Source organism: Aythya ferina (genome assembly GCF_964211825.1).
Source record: "Aythya ferina genome assembly, chromosome: 1".
NCBI lineage: Eukaryota > Metazoa > Chordata > Aves > Anseriformes > Anatidae > Aythya > Aythya ferina.
This window is the reverse complement of record NC_140296.1, coordinates 14,024,213-14,043,721: the sequence shown is the minus strand read 5'-3', so window position 1 is coordinate 14,043,721 and position 19,509 is coordinate 14,024,213. Positions and strand designations below refer to the sequence as shown.

At 34.6% G+C, this 19,509-nt stretch overlaps 1 protein-coding gene across 5 annotated transcripts in view; it reads right to left on the bottom strand.

Moving 5' to 3' along the window:
- Positions 1-122: 122 nt before the first annotated feature.
- Positions 123-19,509, bottom strand: part of CNTN5 (contactin 5) — a gene marked incomplete at its 3' end in the record, with an annotated part of 695,558 nt that continues 676,171 nt past the window's right edge. For 4 of the 5 annotated variants that reach the window (XM_084491417.1, XM_084491418.1, XM_084491419.1 and 1 more), the window contains 5 exons: positions 16,090-16,199; positions 6,712-6,898; positions 6,099-6,211; positions 4,414-4,582; positions 123-3,233 (listed from right to left, as the gene is read on the bottom strand). In XM_084491417.1, coding sequence (XP_084347543.1) covers positions 3,130-3,233; positions 4,414-4,582; positions 6,099-6,211; positions 6,712-6,898; positions 16,090-16,199 — 683 coding nt within the window. Of the gene's footprint in view, positions 3,234-4,413; positions 4,583-6,098; positions 6,212-6,711; positions 6,899-16,083; positions 16,200-19,509 lie in introns of those variants that run through there. The other variant, XM_084491420.1, reaches the window with a different exon arrangement.

Genomic DNA, 19,509 nt, shown 5'->3' with positions numbered 1-19,509 from the left:
CTTCCATGAATACAGTTCAGGAGCTGACAGGAGATAAGATAAAAGTCAATAAAAAGAGATTTATTTATTAAAAAGATCTAATATTACAAGAACAGTACACAGGAACTATTATATTACTGTGTCTTCCACATAGTATATACCATTATATATAGTATATATACAGATTGTATACAATATATCTAACATTTTAATATGGGCCATGACAGAATCTTTCTTTTGGTCTGCAAAACAAAGTTTCTTTCAAATTATTTTCTTCCAAACAAGTACTGTGGTATTATACAAAAATACAGCCTCCTAAGTGACTCTAGACTGCACTATTACAATCTTTTACATAAAAAAGGAAAGAGTTCTTCAATGAAACTAAAAAATAATATGTCATGATAAGGAAACATCCTCTTCTACAAAGTAACAAATAAGTAATACATAGGTACTTAAACATTTAAAACTTGTTTATTAATATATTTAGATGCAAAATACATATTCTGTTCATGTTGAATATAAAACATACCCCTTTTTGTCCCTGCATTACAACTACGTTGCATGACGTTCATCATTTCTATCTGTATCTTTATACTAGAGATTGAGATATAATTAGATGCAGCTCTATCTCCTTATCAGACTTTCATTCTTCTTTGTTCATTCTTAAAAAAGCATAGTCATTTATTGTATTCAGATAGTTGTTTAGCCAAACTTCCAACAGCAGTGACAGTAGCCTTTTTGAATACTTTGAAATAAACTGCATTGGCAAGTATAAAAAAATAGAGGAAATTATGCTTAGCTAGTTTATAAAATAGCCATTTTACTTTTTGGTTCATCACTTTATTCTTGTTCACTTTAACTTTTTGAAAAATGATGGTTTATAGCAATGCTGTTGTTTTGCAAAATAAAACAGGCAGTTATTTCTTTGAATTTGTTCTATCAGCAAAGTATATTTCACCTTCCTTTCTTTTATCTCAGAAGCTTTTTCACAAGCAGAGATACAGACAAGTCTCCTGTTTGTAACTACACAACAGTCAGGGTTCAGCTCATTATCCTGTCATTGTTTTGCTAGCAACATGGTGACTAAGTATATTTAAAACCTACTTTTTTCATATATATATATATATATATATATATATTAATCTTAATGATGGAATCATAGAATCATAGAATGATAGAATCATAGAATATTCTGAGTTGGAATGTATTCACAAGGATCATAAAGTCCAACTCATGTCTCCACACTGGACCACACCAAAATTAGACCATATGTCTGCGAGCATTGTCGAAATGCTTCTTGAACTCCAGCAGGTTTTCTGCTGTGACTACTACCCCAGGGAGCCTGTTCCACCAAGTGAAGAACCTTTTCCTAATATTCAATCTGAACCTCTCCTGAATAAAATAATAAAGGTTTGAGTTGATTCATCTCTGAAAAATTCAACTGGTAAAATATTCAAAACAAATTAAGTCATCAGTCAGCTTTTTACCTACCAAGCATTGTGCTTTCTTGGCTACTATTTTAAAAGTGCTAAGAAAGGACACCATTAGAGCATACTATCCAAATACAAAGTATTATTCGCTAGTGAGCTGGCAAAACAATATCATTAATTAAGTGAACACATGAACCAAAACAGATTTGCATCAAAACTTTTAGAAGGATGGACAACTAGAAGAACTATGCCATTAGAACTTGTCTCTTGAACTCTTTTGACTTGATTTTTCCCAGACAAGGAGTGTTTATCCTAGGCACAATACCTAGACACATGGTAGTAAAACACCATCCTTCATAACACCACACACTCCATAACTGTACAAACACACACAGCATATACAATGGAGATAATTTTGATTCAGATGCCAATATATGGAAACATCTTCAAATGTAGAAAAGTTGTCCAGATTGTATATTGAGTGAAAATTTGTTTGGTACAGCAAAAAGCAGGGATTAAAACTGATAGCGTACAATCCCTATAAGAATAAATCTATCTAGTGAGCTATAGAAATAGATCCAGATAACTAAATAATTGGAATGATGCTAATTATCCGACCATTTTTCAGACACACTATTCTCCAAAACCTATCCTACAGAAGTCTGTATGTGTGAATGACTACGTTTCAAAAATTGTTAATGTTCCCTCTGTTATATACTCTCATATATGCTTTAACTGGCTTTCCAATTATACGAAGTATAGAATCTTACTTAAAAATGGACCCAGTGGAAAAAAAAAAAATTACAACTGAGAAGTGCTTGGAAAAAGTAGGTTTATCTTCTTGCATTGCTTTATTTTTCCACTTAGCAGCCTTCTCTATATCATGTTTAAATGCCCAGTGGAAATTTCATTGTCATATGCATTAGGAATAGACTTTTTATTTCCTATTGAAAGTAAATATTTGAATCATTTGACATTAAATCATGTAACATTTGATGAAAAACAATGGTATTTATTTCCTTTAAATTTTGTGTTTAATTATGATCAGGTTACCTAGAAATAAAATAAATGTCTTCTTTTCTCCTCCGTTTTGTCACTTTTAAAGTGCACTGTCTAGTATTTTATTGATGATTTTCTTTTTCTAATTTAATATATATTATATATTTTAAGAATAATTTCTCTGTACTCTTGCAATGGGATACATATTTTAATTATATTTTTTTCTGTCTCTCTGTCTTGTCAATAGGAACAGCCAGCTGTAGGGGATGCAAGAAATCTTAAGACAAAGCTATATCAAACTTTGTTCTCTAGTTAAAAATGTTTATTTATTTATTTTTTAACCCAAACAGATGTACTGTACTAGACACCACTGTTTAAACACCTAATGATACATGACTGGGGTTACCAAAATTGAACATATTAAAAAAGTAAAGTACATTTGACAGAAATTACATTTGCTTACAAAAGTTTATTACATACAATCTGCATATTTTTGGACCAAGAAGAGCTCCCTCCCCAGAGGATTTTTACAAAAACTGAAGAGAAAAAAAAACCTGATGAATTTTTGACTTTCTTCAACATTCCTCTAAGTGCACCACGGGTATTTCTATGGGTCTTTAAGCATTAGCTTGGCTTTCCTGTTAATCCATGGACATAAAACTCCATTCCTTGGTGTCATCAAGCTAAAGCAAACAAATAACAACAATGAAATCTTCAGTCTTCACCATGAAGTTGAAGGAACCATCAGTGCCAAAAGCAATGTTACAGAGGACGAGGAAGTAGAGAACACATGTAAGGTGGTTTGAGAACTCGTTACTTTCCCTCCTGAAATAAAAAGTGAAATAACTAAAGAAGAAACAATGCAAACAATTCTCAGAACATTTAGGTACTAAATTTTGGCTAAAAATGTTATCCTTTAATGCTCAGCAAAAGCCTAATTTTGGGAAGGCATTAGCTTGAGAGAACTGCAATCCCAGGTTAGGATCCCTACACAGACATAAAGATATTGGCGATTTTATGATGATATCTACAGAAACTCACATTCTGAATCCTCATATTCAGTCTGTAAAAAAATAGGAAATTCCAAAAGGATAGGTAAGTTTTATGCTTTAATCCTCATAAAGTATTAGGCTGCAGAAAGTGCACAATCATAAATGTTCTTTCTGGAAGAAAGAGTGAAATTTAATCCTTTATCTTGATGTTTGTCCAGGTCTTTTGCCCTATAGTCTAGTGACATTTTAGATCATAGCACAGTGCCTTACTTAGAGTAGAAATTTTAGGTGTAGATTGAAGTTTCAAGCCTATATCTTTTGTACAGTACTCCGTATGGACAAGCAATGTTTAGTACATTTTTAAGGTGTTATTAAAAAATTAGAATTAATATACCTTGTTTTCTTTGGCAACAGATAATATAATTATTTTTATCTTTCCCACTAATCCTTAGATCTCTTTCTTAACTGTGTAACATTGTTACTTGAAATTCTTTTAACATATTGCTTTAACTGAGGAAATAGAAGCTAGGTGTCATCGGTTACTGTGTGATTAAATTAATACTGTAATAGTCTTATGTAATCAAGTCAGTGGAACCTAAGAAAAACACAGCTTATTCTAACATGGGCACACACACAGGATTCAGCTACCTAAATGCAGATACCTGATGCTGTTTTAGGTGTATTAGATGTTACACCTCCAGCTGGTGGTCCAGAGTGACGTGTGTGTCCTTTAAGTTCTGGATCATACCAGTTCTGGGTTTCCTGTAAATCCTATGATTTTTTCATTAGCCCCATACAGATGCATCAGATACTCTTGAGAATCTCAAATGGCATTAGATATCTATGTTACAACATAGGAACTAAATGTTTCAGTTAATGATTTTGTCTAATAGAGAAACGTGAGAACTTTTTTTTTTTATTATTTTTTTTTTTTTCAGATAGAGAGTAATAGAGTTAATAATTTTTGCACATTGCTGTAATTGCCACTCTTCCACATGTAAGTGTAGCCTTACCTACAAAAGATGGAACTCTGATCTGGGGACTAGTGGTCCCGTCACCTCCTTCACTGACCGCACAGACCTCAATAATGTAGACACCAACATCAGGAAGAAGTACCACTGCAGAAGTTTTCTGTGTTTCTATAACTTGACTGTTGCTCTGTCCTTCTTGCCTAAATAATACCTATGGTCAAAAAAGTAGATGGTGGTCATAGTGACCATGCAAGATATGTTCCAGACATTTTGTGTAGATAACACAGCCACTGAAACAGTTGTTTCATGCTTTCATTAAGGACTTCTGTATGTGACAATTTCTGGATGTGACATTTGAACAGTCACCCGCTTTTACATCTCCCTTCCCTATTCCCCTCCTCCCATCCCAAATGGCTTCAAAACAGTAGCAGCAAAGTATATTGGCAATTAATGAATGTGAAAAGACATTGAATAGGATCCAAGCAATGATATAGGGTTTGCCCTCTCCATCATTAGGTGTTACACTTTATTTTATTTTATTTTATTTTATTTTATTTTATTTTATTTTATTTTATTTTATTTTATTTTATTTTATTTTATTTTATTTTATTTTATTTTATTTTTATTTATTTTTTTTCCAAGTGACAAACATTCTTTGAAAAGCATGTTGGGTTTCATTTGCATATATTCTTGTCCCCAAATTCATATGGATATTCACACTTTTGTTGAAAGAATCCAGCTTCAAACATAATGAAAATGCCCTAAATAAAGTCCTTAACTGTGTTTACTTTAGCTGGCTAAATAACAGTGAATAGCTCAGATCTAACCCTGCATCTGCTGTACATGCTTATGCCAAGTGGAAGGAATACAAGCATGTACATTGCTGTCTGTTTGGTATTCCTGCATAAGAGTTTCTGTTCCCAGACAAAATTGAAAAGGTCTGAGAGGTGTAAAAAACCAAAGTAGTCACTCCATGTTTTTTCAGAATCTCAATGATCCTGATGAAGTTTAAAGCAGTTTCTGGCTTATTTTGAATCAATTTACATGTCCTTGGTGATATTTTCTGTTGTATCAGAGAGATCATAGTCTAGAGAGAAACGATCTTATATATGCTTCAAGACACCCATAAAAACCTCACTAAGAATACATAAAACATTATTTTGATTTAAAAGATTTAGGTGAATTCCACTGCTTTTTATGATTTGTTTTTTAAGAGTTAATCTGGATTTTGCTTTTTAGAACTTCAAAACTTTAAATGCTAGATATTACCATCATCGATTGTTGAAAAATCACCAACATAATTAAAACAAACAAACCAACCTAAGTATTTGTGTTTTTCTGCTCCATGAAAATATTAATTTTAAAGTCATTGTAAGATGTGTCATTCTTCATCATTTCTTTAAATCTTACTGTAAACACAGTCAAATTGAAGTGTTAGTAGGAATTTCATTGCAGGCTGGCCTTATTAATAGCCACTTCTCAGCCTTATATGATGAACTGATCCCCTCAGATTGAGCTTACTCAGTCTATAATCACTAGCTGAAAGTCACAACACAAAAAAATATTTGCACATTTCATTTTTATTTATTGCATTTTATAGTGAAATCTTATTGCAGATAATACATACAGCATACTTATAAAGGAAAACAGCAAAGAGAAAAAAGGCAAACAGGAAAGAGGAGTAGTTGTTTAGAAGAGAGTAAGGTGTGTGAAGGGAAGTCACTGACCTTGTATCCCATTACATCAGATTCATTAGCTAGAGGTCTAACTGGCTCCCACCCAAGAGAAACTTGAGAGCCATCCTGTATCCACATAATATTACTTGGTGCTTGACTGGGAGCTGGGAAAAAAAAATAACAGCATGTACATAAATATATTTGTAGATACTTCCTTTAAAATCACCTTTAAAATCAAAAGTATGTAAATCTTTTAATAAATTTTCAACTACGTGTGTTAGCAGGCTTCCAACTCTAAGTAGAGATTTTTTTTTTTTTCTTCCCACCAGAATTATCCTTTAATAGATTGTGGTTGTGGTGAGTTGATGCTCCTTTAATAGATTGTGGTCAGTTGATGCAACCCAACATATAGACTTTACAGAATTTATGAACTTGAATGGTTTTATCTTAATTTTCTTTGTCAAAAAGGTGTTACTTTCTGGGAAAATAATCTTTATTATGAATGCAAAATAATAAGAATTCACATGTATGCATCAAAGCAAAGCCATGAATCAAAACTATATATAATTCCTGATTACTGTATGATCTTATTAAAGGGACATCAAAGAGGGCAGAATTTGCTTCTTGACTTCTCATTTTGAGTAAAGTTACTGAGATCACTTACGTGATTTCTTGGTTGTTACACGCACAGTGGTGCTAGGTGGTCCATACCCAGCAGCATTGTATGCCCTCACAGTTAGGTGATATAATGTATTTCCTTCTAACCCTGTCAGGAGGACAGATGATTCATTTCCCTCAGTTTTGACCTTTTCTGCTGCTTCTTCCTGCTCCATGTCCTTCCAGTAACCAACCTGCAAATGAGTGATCAAAGGAAGGATTAATATAGGTGTTTTGGAAGCTCTACCTTTACAAGCTATCCTGTGGTAGGTTTCTTTGCCAGTCTTGCCTGTTGTGTGATCATCAGACCCTGATAAACACATGGGAACTGTAGTCTAACCTCAGACCCAAAAAATACTCAGTCCTGCAAAATAGTGAGAATCAGAATATCATAGTATTACCTAAAGAATATCTAGTTGCTGTGTACTGGCATGAAAAGATGTGACTTGCAAGACCAATAAGTAGGGGATGAGTTCTGGCAGAAAGTCAAAAGTATTTCAGAGAATTCGAGGTGAGTTCAGCCACTTGTAGGTGACTAGAAATATCTACCTTCACCTGGAAAGTTCTGACCACATCGGTTAAAAAGTGGCATGAGTAATATTCACTTCCTGGCCCTGTACTGCTCAGAGACATAATGTTTCTTATCAGTGCACTGAATAGGAAATGACAGAGTAACTGCTGAGATGTTGTGTTGATCTGAAAAATCTTGTCTGAGGAGAAAGAAGGAAGTGGATTCTGTTTTAGTTCTTGGATATAAACAAGTTTCCTGTGAAAGTAATTTTGATAGTATGTATCTGCCCTTTCTTTTCAGACATAGCAAACCTAAATAATATTTGGTGTTTCTTAGTCCATATTTCTTGTATCTGTGCTGAATTTATCATAAAATATATTACATGAAAAGAGGTTATAGTGCTGAGCTAAAAATTTGACTAGTTTCTTTCTGCAGACAACAGATGTTTTCAGGTCATAACTGGGGAAAAAAAAAAAAAAAAAAAAAAAAGACAAGAAAGAAAAAAAGCAGTACGGTCTCTCACTAATGTTTCTAGGTGACCTACTCAAGAAAAGTAATTGTCATATTGCACTACTCTCCCTAACGGAAGATGTCACCAATATGCCATAGAAACAGCTGCATTCAGCTTACTGTTTTTCATTATGCGATCTACTTGCATTTATTCCACATTTTGACCTTTTTGATGAAGCTGGTTACTTCGTAATAAGTTATTCATGTTATATCCGGGTAACTTTTCCTCTGAGAAAAAGGTCATGGACAATACAGCACTCTTGAGAAAGTATACCAAAAAAATGGTGAACTCAAAACACTAAGGGATTCATAGGAAAATAAGACCAATGAGTACAATGTCGGCCTTTTATAGGTCTGTCATTAAAAATATATATATATATAGAAAGATCTGGCTGCAAATTTGTACATTTGAATTCATATCTTCATTTGAGTAAAGTGACTCTGTTATCTTTGATGGAGGGTGTATCTGAGCCAACTAAAAATCCTTTAACTCCTTTAGTTGTCATGTACCTTTTATATTAATTCTTAGCTGAGTTACAGATCAGATAGCAATTTTAGCTGTATTTACAAGTTCTTTAAATATGATTCACTGAGGTATTTCACTATCTGAATGCTTGACTAATACTGTTGGTATCTGTAGTAACATCTTTCTTGGAGGGAAAAAAGAATAAAAAATCATTCATTCACATGGTAGGCATGAACCTCTAACTGCTAGGCAGTTGGATTAATCAATTTTACTTCTAATACATATTTACAAACTTGACACTGCAGGTTGAGAGTGACATAGCATTAATCAGTATATGAATGGATAGTGAGAGGGAGTATGTCCTGGAGACCCTAACATCCAGTTAATCAATTCTGCTGAGGATCCAACAGAGAAATGGTCAGAAAGGAAAAGTGACTTGCCCAAGTTTACACAGGTGGACAGAGGCAGGTGTGGAAATGTAACTGAAGTAGTGAAATCCTTATTCTAAGAAAGCCAAAATTAGAAGCATCTCAGTAGCTCCTGTTGTGGTAACTTATTCACAGGTGAATATCCCAAGTGAATGTAATGTACAAGACAGTAGAGAGCCCCCAGGTTTTGCATTGAAGCTTTTGTTGTTGTTGTTGTTAAAACATGATTTCCAAATATTGACGCTCTCCAGCACTGCTTATATGGCATTAAAACTAATTGTATTTTGATATGTTAAGTCTGCAAAAATAGCTACTTCAGAAGCACTACATGACAAAAGCATTGCCCCTTGGCAAAGGGGTTTTCTTTGGGGAATGATTATATTGTATTAATGAGCAAAAGCATGAAATGCAATTTGGCAATGCTTCTATTTCAGTTTCTTCCTTACTTCAAAGCCTTAAATGTTTGGTCCCTGCTTTTAAAATTCTCCTTAAACTTTTGCCAGGTGAGTTTGGACTTTGATCTCAAAATATGCTTCTCTCTTTAACTCTTCATGTACGCATCCATTTGTTGATGGCTAAGAGAACTAAAGGGAAAAGTGATTACAAACAAAACAAAACAAAACAAAAAACCTAATGATTGTTGACTAAGGCTGGCTAAGGCAAGGCAGTTTATGTTGATTTATACAGAGGTGAAGATACTGCTGATCTTTAAAAGCGATGCATGTTTCAGAAAACAGAAGGTTTGTTTATTTATACCTATATGTGCATTAAAACAAACAAACAAAACAACAAAAAAAAAACCTTGTTATTTTCTGCAGCCTGAATTTGTACCTGTGAAAGGTGATTTACCACTCTTAGAATAAATTTCCATTAATGCTACATTTGAATATTGATATAACATAAAGCATAAATCACAAAAGATTAGGCTGTTTAAAAAAAATAAAGAAAAAAAGGGGAAAAAGAACACATTTGGTCTGTTTAATACATTATTGTTTGTAAGATTTTAAAATTTTGCTGTACTTTATGTTGTTTATCATGTATAAAAAGATTAGAAAATGCTTATGTCTGGTTCCCAGAAACCCAGCTCTTCATGCTGGAGAGAAAACAATAATGATTAAACAACTGACTAGAGAAGATGCAGGAACAGTCTTCTGCTTTGTCCATATTGATAATTGATTAAACAATCCTTAAAAGTAAATTAACGTATTAAAAATTCTTTTATCTTCCAATTTTTGAACCTGTAATACTTGCAGACAACTTCCTTAAAGTTTTAGGTTTAAAGGTATCTAAAATAATATTACATTTTTTCCTCAATTGGTTTCTAAGGTAAGCATAATACCATTTTGTTATAAATTCATTTAACCTAACTGCAGGCCATCTTCTCTAAATTTAGCAAGGAGTTACTGTCTAGATACTTCTTCTGTTGACCAGAGAATTTAAGCTCCAAATTAGGCATTTCAAATAACAACCTGAAGATGAATAGGAGTGTTTGTTACAGGCTGGACAACACACACAAACCTTTTTGGTCTCTCTGACTATCAACTCCAACAGTACCGCTGTAACTGAAAATGAACTTGAAGAAATCTCAGAATACAGAAAGTGCTAAGGGAGAAGGAAAGAAAAGTGAACTGAAAGAACTGCTGATAGCCCTGGGGAAAAAATGAAAAAAAAAAAAAAAAAAAAAAAAAAGCCACATTGCCACATTGCATAAAACCTTTTTATTATCATTAGCAGCAAACTTATTAGCTCCTTCAACTTGCATACTGTGCAATGTAAATGTTAGTACCAGCACAAAAACAATGGTAGAACCAAGCACTTAGGACAGAAGTAATGCTTTTGTATCATCTGTTGCTGTTTTTTTGTATCACTTCAAAATATTGATGTGATTGTCCTTCAGAACAAGATGATGAGTTCCTGCAAAAAGTTCAGTCAATCTCAGTTGCTTCCCTCTCACCTAAATGTTTGCTGACTGAAAAGGCGAAAGAAAACACTGTTCATTACTCCTAGGTTCTAGGGTCTTCTCAGGAGTAGCTGGCATCCTCCTCTCTTTTTTTTTTTTTTTTTTTTTTTTTTTTTTTTTTTTTTTCAGGTATTCTCTTCTCCCACATGTTCCTGCATATAAATAGGATGAAGACCAATATCGTACCTCAACCTCAAGGGGTATTATCAAATATCTAGTCATATTTTCCTATGAAAACAGCAATACTTTCTAGGTTTCTGATGTTTGGTAATAGAAAACAGGCAGTCTTGTAGAAAAGTATTTTCTACAGACATTAATAAAGAACATGTCTCTCTTGAGACCATCATGAGAAATCTGGAGTGTGATCCATACATTAAGGACTGCTGTGACAAATGTTTATAGTCTTCAGGATTTTAGTTTGGTTTGAATCTGCATATGAGTAACTTTGAATGCTAAATTGACTAATGTTTAAAAGTATTTGTTTGTTTATTGCATGTTTGGGAAAATTCATTCATTCAGAAAGCAAAGTCTGATAAATCGATATTCAGTCTGATGAAACTAATTCCTCTTTTTTTCTGTCTTGCTTTACTAGCCTCTGGTAGAATCACTGATGTATCCTTTCTAAATAACCTTGAGAAATACTTCAGTAAATTTAGAAAAAATTTCAGTACCACGTACATGCAATTTTCTGTTCCATTGTAAAAACAGACAAATAATGCCTAAGGAACAACAACAACAACAACAACAAAACAAACAAACAAACAATCAAAAACAAAACAAAACAAAAAATGGATATTTCTCTTTGAAAAGAAATATGATGTAAACATGTTATATGAAATAATCCTCTTGGAAAACGATGTTCAAGATTTTCTTTCTTTCTTTTCCTTTTTTTCTTTTATTTTATTTATACATTTTGGTTTCAAGTTTATCTATTAATTATTTTAGTCAAGCTCCTACCTCTCAGGGGAATTCCAAAGGCAAAGACGTGAGCTTTGTGATCTATATTTAAGTATTAGCTGGAAAAGAATGAAGAAAATAAAAAATATCTGTTCTTCCAGCTAGTAATTCTTTCCCTTTCCTTTCCCTACCCACAGTGAGTGACAAAGAAAATATTGCCTAAGGTTTAAATAGATTTTATAACCTTCAGGTTATGGATTCTAAACAATAAGTGTTAACTACACACTATATTTTTCTACCATTCTGACAAAGTTTTCAAGCTACTTCTACTTTATCCGAGTGTAGCTGGCACATACATGTATTTAGTAAGGTCAGGTGGACAGCTGACAAATCTGTACCAAAGTCAGGAATAATATGTGCTTTGGAAGATGCAAATGAGTACAGCAAACCTTGCATAAAACTCATGTGACATAACAGTTAACACTGCCTTTCAGGGATGACAATGTGCAATTGGACAAGTTACTTTGCCTTTCATTACTCCTTAGTACAAAGTACAAAGAGGGCTGGAGTGAAACTGGGTCACTGTGAACTTGTCTGTATGTAGTAAATATTCTGTCACTTTTGTTGCTTAGAGCCCAAGCATTCAAATGCTAGGAAACACTCCCCCCCTTCCATAATACTAGCTAAAGGCCAGGAAATTTGATGAGCAGGTAGGTGGTTGTCACAGCTGTGGTAACCACAGGCAGAATACAAATTGAAACATGAAAATAGAATGGCAAATCAGATTGTTTTGCATAAGGCTCAGCAACATTTGAATTGAACATTTTACCCGTGGTCCACAACAATTCTACACTGGAAGATAATTGTTAAGAAAAGAGAAATATTTTTTTTTTATTTTTTTATTTTTTTCAAAGTCACTGGATTTTTGTACATTCATTACTTGCTATTTATGGATTAATGGAACACTACAGGCTGTGTTCTACACTACATATGACAAAAATTTCAAAATCAGCTTTTAAATTAAATTAGTATTTATAGAAGCAAAAAAAAAAAAAAAAAAATTTTTTTTTTTTTTTTTTAGGGTTTAGCTACAGTGTCCCACTGTACAGGATCCCAGTGTCCCACTGTACAGGATGAGTTTTGTGCTGAGGAAATGGTTTAAAGAGATGCTGTGAGTCTAGCAAAATTAGACTTATAGCGTGGACTTAGAATTCCTAAGTGGCTAGTCTAATGTACTGACTAACTGATCCTTTCAGTTATCATATCCTTTTTGAGGCTATCCTTCCCCCAAACAGAACTGAACAATCAAGCACTATCACCCTAGGATTTCATTCTGTCTTGCTGTATCATTCAGGGGAGTAACATTTATTCTTCTGTTTATTGAGTAAGGGTTGCTCTGATCATATTTTTTTTTTCTTTCTGGGTATGAGGACAAAAAAGAGCAAACACTACTCCCTTAAATATTCCTCTGTCAGAAGGTGAGCAAAGAAATTCTGGCTAAATGAACAAAGATGGAAAAGTTAAAAAAAATCCTGCAATAGCCTCTGAAGAAGATTCTAATTCCCTCATGGAGATAAGTAGAAAGGAGCAGCAACATATTTTTAGTTTCATTTTTGTGTTCTGTCCACTGCAGATCCTTTCCTTGAAATATTTACTCTGTAATATTCATGTTAGATTCCTAAAATTGGTGTACAGTACAGTGAGGAGCCAAATTATTAATAAAGTTCAATGTTAATTACTGCTATATCAATAATAATTTCCAAATTAATTCCTAAGAAGTCCATGAGAGAAGCAGCAATTGAGTGGTACAGTTGGCATCAGAGTATGCTGCGGTCTGCAGGTCTAAGTGCTTTCCAGGACAGGAAGACCACTTCTGGTATGGAGAGTCCACTGATTGTCACAGACATCTAATATTAGGATGCATCTGTAAAGCTAAGAGAACTGCTTTGTGGCACGTAGGTAAAAACAAAATACATTCAAGTTATGAAAGAATAAATTTCTAGAGAAATCATTTTCACTTGAAAAAGAAAATCTGTGTTTTTATTTTAAAATGATGTAAGACAAAGCTAATAGAACATTTTGAGAATCAATGTGATCGATGGAATGAGAATAAGAGTGAAATTGTAGGTGCAATTTAAAAGACATCAAGATGTGTGAGAGGGAGTAACAAAACAAACAAACAAACAAACAAACAAAAATAACCCATCTTTTTGAAGAGAAAAAGACAGTACAGTGAATAAGTTATTTTAGAAGATAAAAGACTGGCCTGGAAATTGAAGACTGAGGTTAGTAGCAAGTGGAACACTTCAGTGTGGAGAGGGACAACATTTCCAAGGTGAATATCATCTCTATTGGATATAATTTTGTTCTCTTTTTTATATAACAGTCTTAAAGGTAAATGGTTAGATATCAGTTTTGCTGCTTGAAGTGAGCCATGTGCAAAGGGGTAAAAATATGTTTAACGTAAGGGAACAGTCAGGCTAAAGTACAATGAGAGAGAACTGACAGAGAGGTTGCAGAGTTCAGCATGGAGATGTGTATGGGAAAGAGACTCAGAGAAGTGAGAGACCAAGATGAGTGAGTGGGTTCTGTGGTGACCACCTGAACAGACTGCACTAGGGAGCAATACAGGAGTAGCTAAGTACCAAGAAGCTACAGCAAATCAGGTAGAAGAAAAAGTAAACTAACTGTGTCTAAAACGTGGGGTAAATATGCCGTCCTGGACATGGCTGTCCAGCCAAAGGCTGTGCTGGAGAGTGTGGTTGCTCTGGTGGAGCACCTGCTTTTCCTCCCAAAGGCCATTGGTGATGGCTGCCAGACCCCAGCACTTGCCTGGACATGCTGCTGAGGAGACATTGTGTGCTAGTAGGTCACAGGACACAAATGTTAAAACTGAAGTCTGCAGAGAGCAGACTGCGGAGGAGGGTGTGGGTGAGCATGGGCTTTGCTGCCAGGAGTCTCAGTTTTTATTAGTGCAGATCTCAGGTGGATGAGGCTGGCACTATAACACTGCGCCAAAGAAGTTTTATGAGAACTAAATATAATAGTCCTGGGGTGATCTAGTCCTGGGGTGATCTAAGCATTTGGATCATGGTTTACAGGAAGAGGACTCAAAGAGTCATGGTAGAAGATGTAAGAGATTACATTACTACTACTTATTACTAAAGAAAACCCAAGGGCATGCCTTATTTTAAAATATTCTATTTGAATTGCTTGAATTTGAATTCATGCCTAATCTGGATCAAGGAAATCAAATTAAGCAGGTACTTGGCTAATCTGCTGAAATGAGGGCCATGTTAAAGCATAAAAGTCTCAGAAGGGTGTTTTTTTTTTTTTTTTTTTTTTTTTTTTCCCAGTTTCAAACAGCCTTTATGCAGGCTGAAAGTACAAATACAGGCCTTAAGTTATTCTTCTACAGAACCTTTGAACAGGGAACATCATTTACTTTTGAACGTAAGTCAGATGAATCTTAGTCAATAATGGATCTATCTTGCTTTTACCAAACATTAATAACGAGCACATGAAGGGTGTAAAAAATTATAGCTCAGAGTTTTTCTTGATAATAATTTTTAAGGGCTTTCTGGAGGTAAATATAATTTTCTTCAAGTTAAAAAAAATAAATAAATCTTTACAGGAGTTGAGTTTCGGGTGCTATATGAAATACTGGCAATTTATACAAGAAAATATTCAAGATGCATATTCTTTGATATTAATAATATTAATCACTGATATTACTTATATTGATTTCTATCCTGTAACTTATTTTTGGATTCATCTTATTTGTCTTCAGGTATTCGTAGCATTGGTATCTGCCTCAGATATACCTGTTTCCTCTCTTTGTTACTGCAGACAGGCAGGAAAGAGCATGCACTCTCAAAATGACTGAAACGGGTCAAATAACCTGAAATGCCAAATCAGTAAATTGAGTCTAGCTAAGTTATAACTTGAGCAGCAGCACAGTCTGAACCTCAAGGTCAGCATGGGTCGTGCTGTCCCCAAAAGATAGGTTTAGTTCCTGGAGGTTTGGATCTTAAACTGGATTTGATGCTACAACTGGATCTAAAAGTGCAAGAAGGTCCATTTCCTGTGCTGGTTCCATGTTCCTGCTCATGAAGGGCTGTCTCTAAGCAGAGCTTTGTCTGTGGACAGCACTGCTACTGCTTCCTTTCCTGACATCCGACCTTTTATAGGCTGCCCAGCAGATGTTCCTCAGCCACTGCTGGATGAGAGCACATGGGTGGAAGAGGCTGTTTCTTTTCTGTATGTTGGTTGCTCTCAGTAAATAACAAGTTTGAACTGGTCACTTTGAGCTGGAAACAGTCAATACCTAATCTTCCCCAGCCTGTGAAAGAGGCATGCTAGGTCACTTGCAGTTCTTTCAGTTCTTTTTGAAGTGTCAAAAAGATGGTATAAGAAGTGGTGTTGAACAGTTTTCAAGCACTAATAAATAAAAGATGTGCCAGTGCTACAGCTCTGACCATTGTTCTACAGCTGGTCGTATGTATGCTAAAATGAGTATAATTTCTATTGAAGTTTCACTACTTCACATTTTAACAGAACGCAATGCTAGCAAAAGCAACAAGACTTCTCATTATGATATTCTGTGTTCATACCTCAAATCCCTGTGGTCTTCCTAGACTTTCTTTAATATGTTTCCACGCAACAAGAATCTCTGATACAGACAAACTCGTAGCTTTGACATCAATAGGAGCAGCAGTGGGTTCTGTATTAAGAAAAATTGAAACAATAAACCTCCACTGTAACAACTTGTATTTATCAAAAACACTCCATCTGAAACTGTCATTTACTTCCTTTATTCTACCTTAATACTCACAAGAAGGTATGACACTTATAGGGAACATGAAAAACTGAAAAAGATGAAGAGATTATTATTGTTGTACTTCTTTATTTGTGTCATGCTATATCAATATCTTATCACTGATGACGGGCACAGCAAACTGTGACAGAATCTCTTACGATTTTTTTTTTGAAAATCTTTTATATTAGTAAATGACTCTCCCTCCCTCTCCCTCCTTCCCCCCACCCCACATACACCTTTCATACCCCTTGATCATCTTAACTTCAGAAGTAAATGGAGCGTTCATTCTCTTCCTGGCTTTTTAGTGCCTTTTTGTCAGCTCAGAATGAATGATACCTAACTAGGGTTCTCAGTCAATCCTGCTCTGGGGCTATATCAAGAAAGAAGCAATACCCAGAGCTTCAGTGAAATGTTAAGTAAAAGATCTTTTAAAGGCTGTGTTATCATGTCCTTGAAGTCACAAGCACCATTGTTTGGGGCATTACTCTCAGCTGTGAAGCAATTACAATTTAGACCTAAGATGCATGCTTTTCTAAAGAAGGTGTTAAGACCTAGATACGTACCTCTCATTACCTGTATTGTTACTGCTGGTCCTATGACTGTATTTGTATCTCAATGCTACTCATAGGACACTCTGCAGTCCTAGTCTCCTGATGGAGACCAGACCAGAGGACCTATAGCCCAGGGCTGCCATCCCACTGAGGTGGGCGTCCTTGGATGCAGCTGGGAAATGGCCAGGGTGCACATCAGAGGGTTAGGGCTGCCCAATAGTGTTGCCACAAGCATGTTTTAATTAGTATTTTGATATCAGTGAACCTCTGTATCAGTGAAGATATAGAGGTCCAACTTCCTTCAATGATTGGAAAGTTATTGGGGATGTAATTATTGGGAAAATGTAGAGAGGATATGCCAAGGTAGGTCGTTGGACCATAGCATAAATATATATCCGCATTTAGTGCACTGGGAATGGAGGATCCAAAAAATGCCACATATCAAACCAAGACCTGAGTGAAGGAAATATTTTGGATCCTCCACTTTATTGCCTAAATATTACTGAAAAATTGCTTAAGATAAGATGTAGAGACAAAGCTTGAACACAGACAGCAAAGCGCACAGTAACTTCATTTATCTAGCTACACCATTCCGGTGTAGCTTACTTGCTCAGCAAAAAGATGGATTCACTTTTCTCCTGCAGTAGCAGAGACTGCAATTTATTTCTTGGCCTAATGTTTCTCGTTATATTTCTAATGCATTAATCTACTCTTGAAGGGCAGGCAGAGGTCCTGGCTTTTATGTTATGGGGAGGCACATCAAAGGACTTTCTAAAAAATGTGTTTTGGGGGTTCATTTAACAGTGTTACAGGAAAGGAATTTCTTATGGAACAGCCTGAGTTAAAATTACACATTTTTCCAGTGATCAAACTGCTTTACTAAGATGTCTAATATCAGTTTTGACTCATTAGCTACCCTCTTTTCTCTGATCATGTTGCAGGGGTTGTCCTGCCATTGCTGCCTTTTCTCTGACATGGCTTGTACAGATTTTTCATCTTTTTTTGATGTCAGATTTTTAATGTTTGCAGCTCTTTTTCATCTCCTTCTTTATTTACATTTAGAGAAAAGAAGCATTTCTGCTGTGATGCAAAATGGTATTCTCCAACAATGAGAATTACTAATTTACATGGAACTTTTCAGGTAAAAAAAAGAATAATAGTAATAACAAAAAACAACCAAAAATAATAAGTAAAATGATCCTCTGAATTCAATACTGAAAGAATTGTGCTATGAAGAAGTATATTCCTCATAATATGATTTTCTGTTCTTCAGTTACGCCCTGCATTCTATTTTATGTACTACTAAGATTTGTGTGGCAAAAGCTATTTTCTAGCTTTTGTATTATTGAAGCAATTACCTTGTTGTCAGAAAAGATTGCAGTGGGATAAATAATTTGTGATGTACACAAAATGTTGGTTGGCAGCTTTTACATTTTCTATAAATGTAGAAACCATTTCCTCTTCATAACATTCACTAGGGGTGGTTTATGTATTGTTTAGAATAGAAACACAGGGCATTTCCTGATATTTTTTGAAATTGTTTTCGACAAATGGAGTAGAAATAGTTTTGTTTGTTTGTTTGTTTTTGTTTTTAATGTGAAGAAAATGTATTTCTTACATATCCAGAAATTATTCACTATATTCTTACGTTTATGAATAAGTTGTTATGACTGCCTGAAAGTTTATGGAGATGAAATAACGTTTTTTTATGGATTCAGATAGGATGAGGACCATATAATTTCTGGTGATATGATACATTCTGTGGTTCAGTCCAATGTCATGCTTTATTCTGTGTGTCTAAAACTAATGATAAGTTTGAGAGGTTCATTAGGTTTTCCATAATGGTCACTGATGTTGTAATCATATTCTGTTCTTAATATCTTGTCATCATGCTAAATCTATTTGTTTAAAAAAAAAAAAAAAAAAAAAAAAAAAAAGCAAACGTCTTTAATGGTCCTTGTAATACTTCCTAGTCAAATTAAAGATGCAGTGTGGTAACTTCTCAGAAGGCTGTGTGAAGTATCCACGAAACATTGTCTTTCCGTGTGCCATAGTCATACTGTAAGGAAACATGTTCAGTCTGCAAGGCTTTGGGATGACCATAATAAAGCAGAACAAAGAATTACACTGATTGCAAAGATCTGACATTCAAAGAAGGAATCCTGAATTTTGATACTGGCAGATAGGAGAAAAAGAATTAGTTACCAGCTCTCCTTGTCTTTTCTCTGTTTCCCACCAGAAACTGGTCTATTTTTTCTGAAATATTCATCCTTAAATATTTTCATTTGATCTAACTTAAACAAGTCCAAGGAGCTCTTTATTAAATGTAATTACATTTAATTCTGTTTTAAACCTTTTATGGAATAAAGCCTCTGTCGGACTCCTTGTCCAATCACATAATATATGTTTGCTTTTCATTTTGACTCCAAGAAAGATTTTTACACACTTCCCTAAATTCAGAATCTGAGCTCTCATTTTAAGCTACGAGCGCTGGCCTGTGTAAATGCATTATTAGCCCAGGCAGTTCCACATAGTTAAGGCTTTAAGTCTTCCAAGGATCTGTGACTGAGTTGATCCCCTTCTGTGGAAAAATAAAACAAAACAACAACAAAACACCACAAAAGAGATCTATCAAAAGGAAAATGACAAGGAAGAGGCCCTCT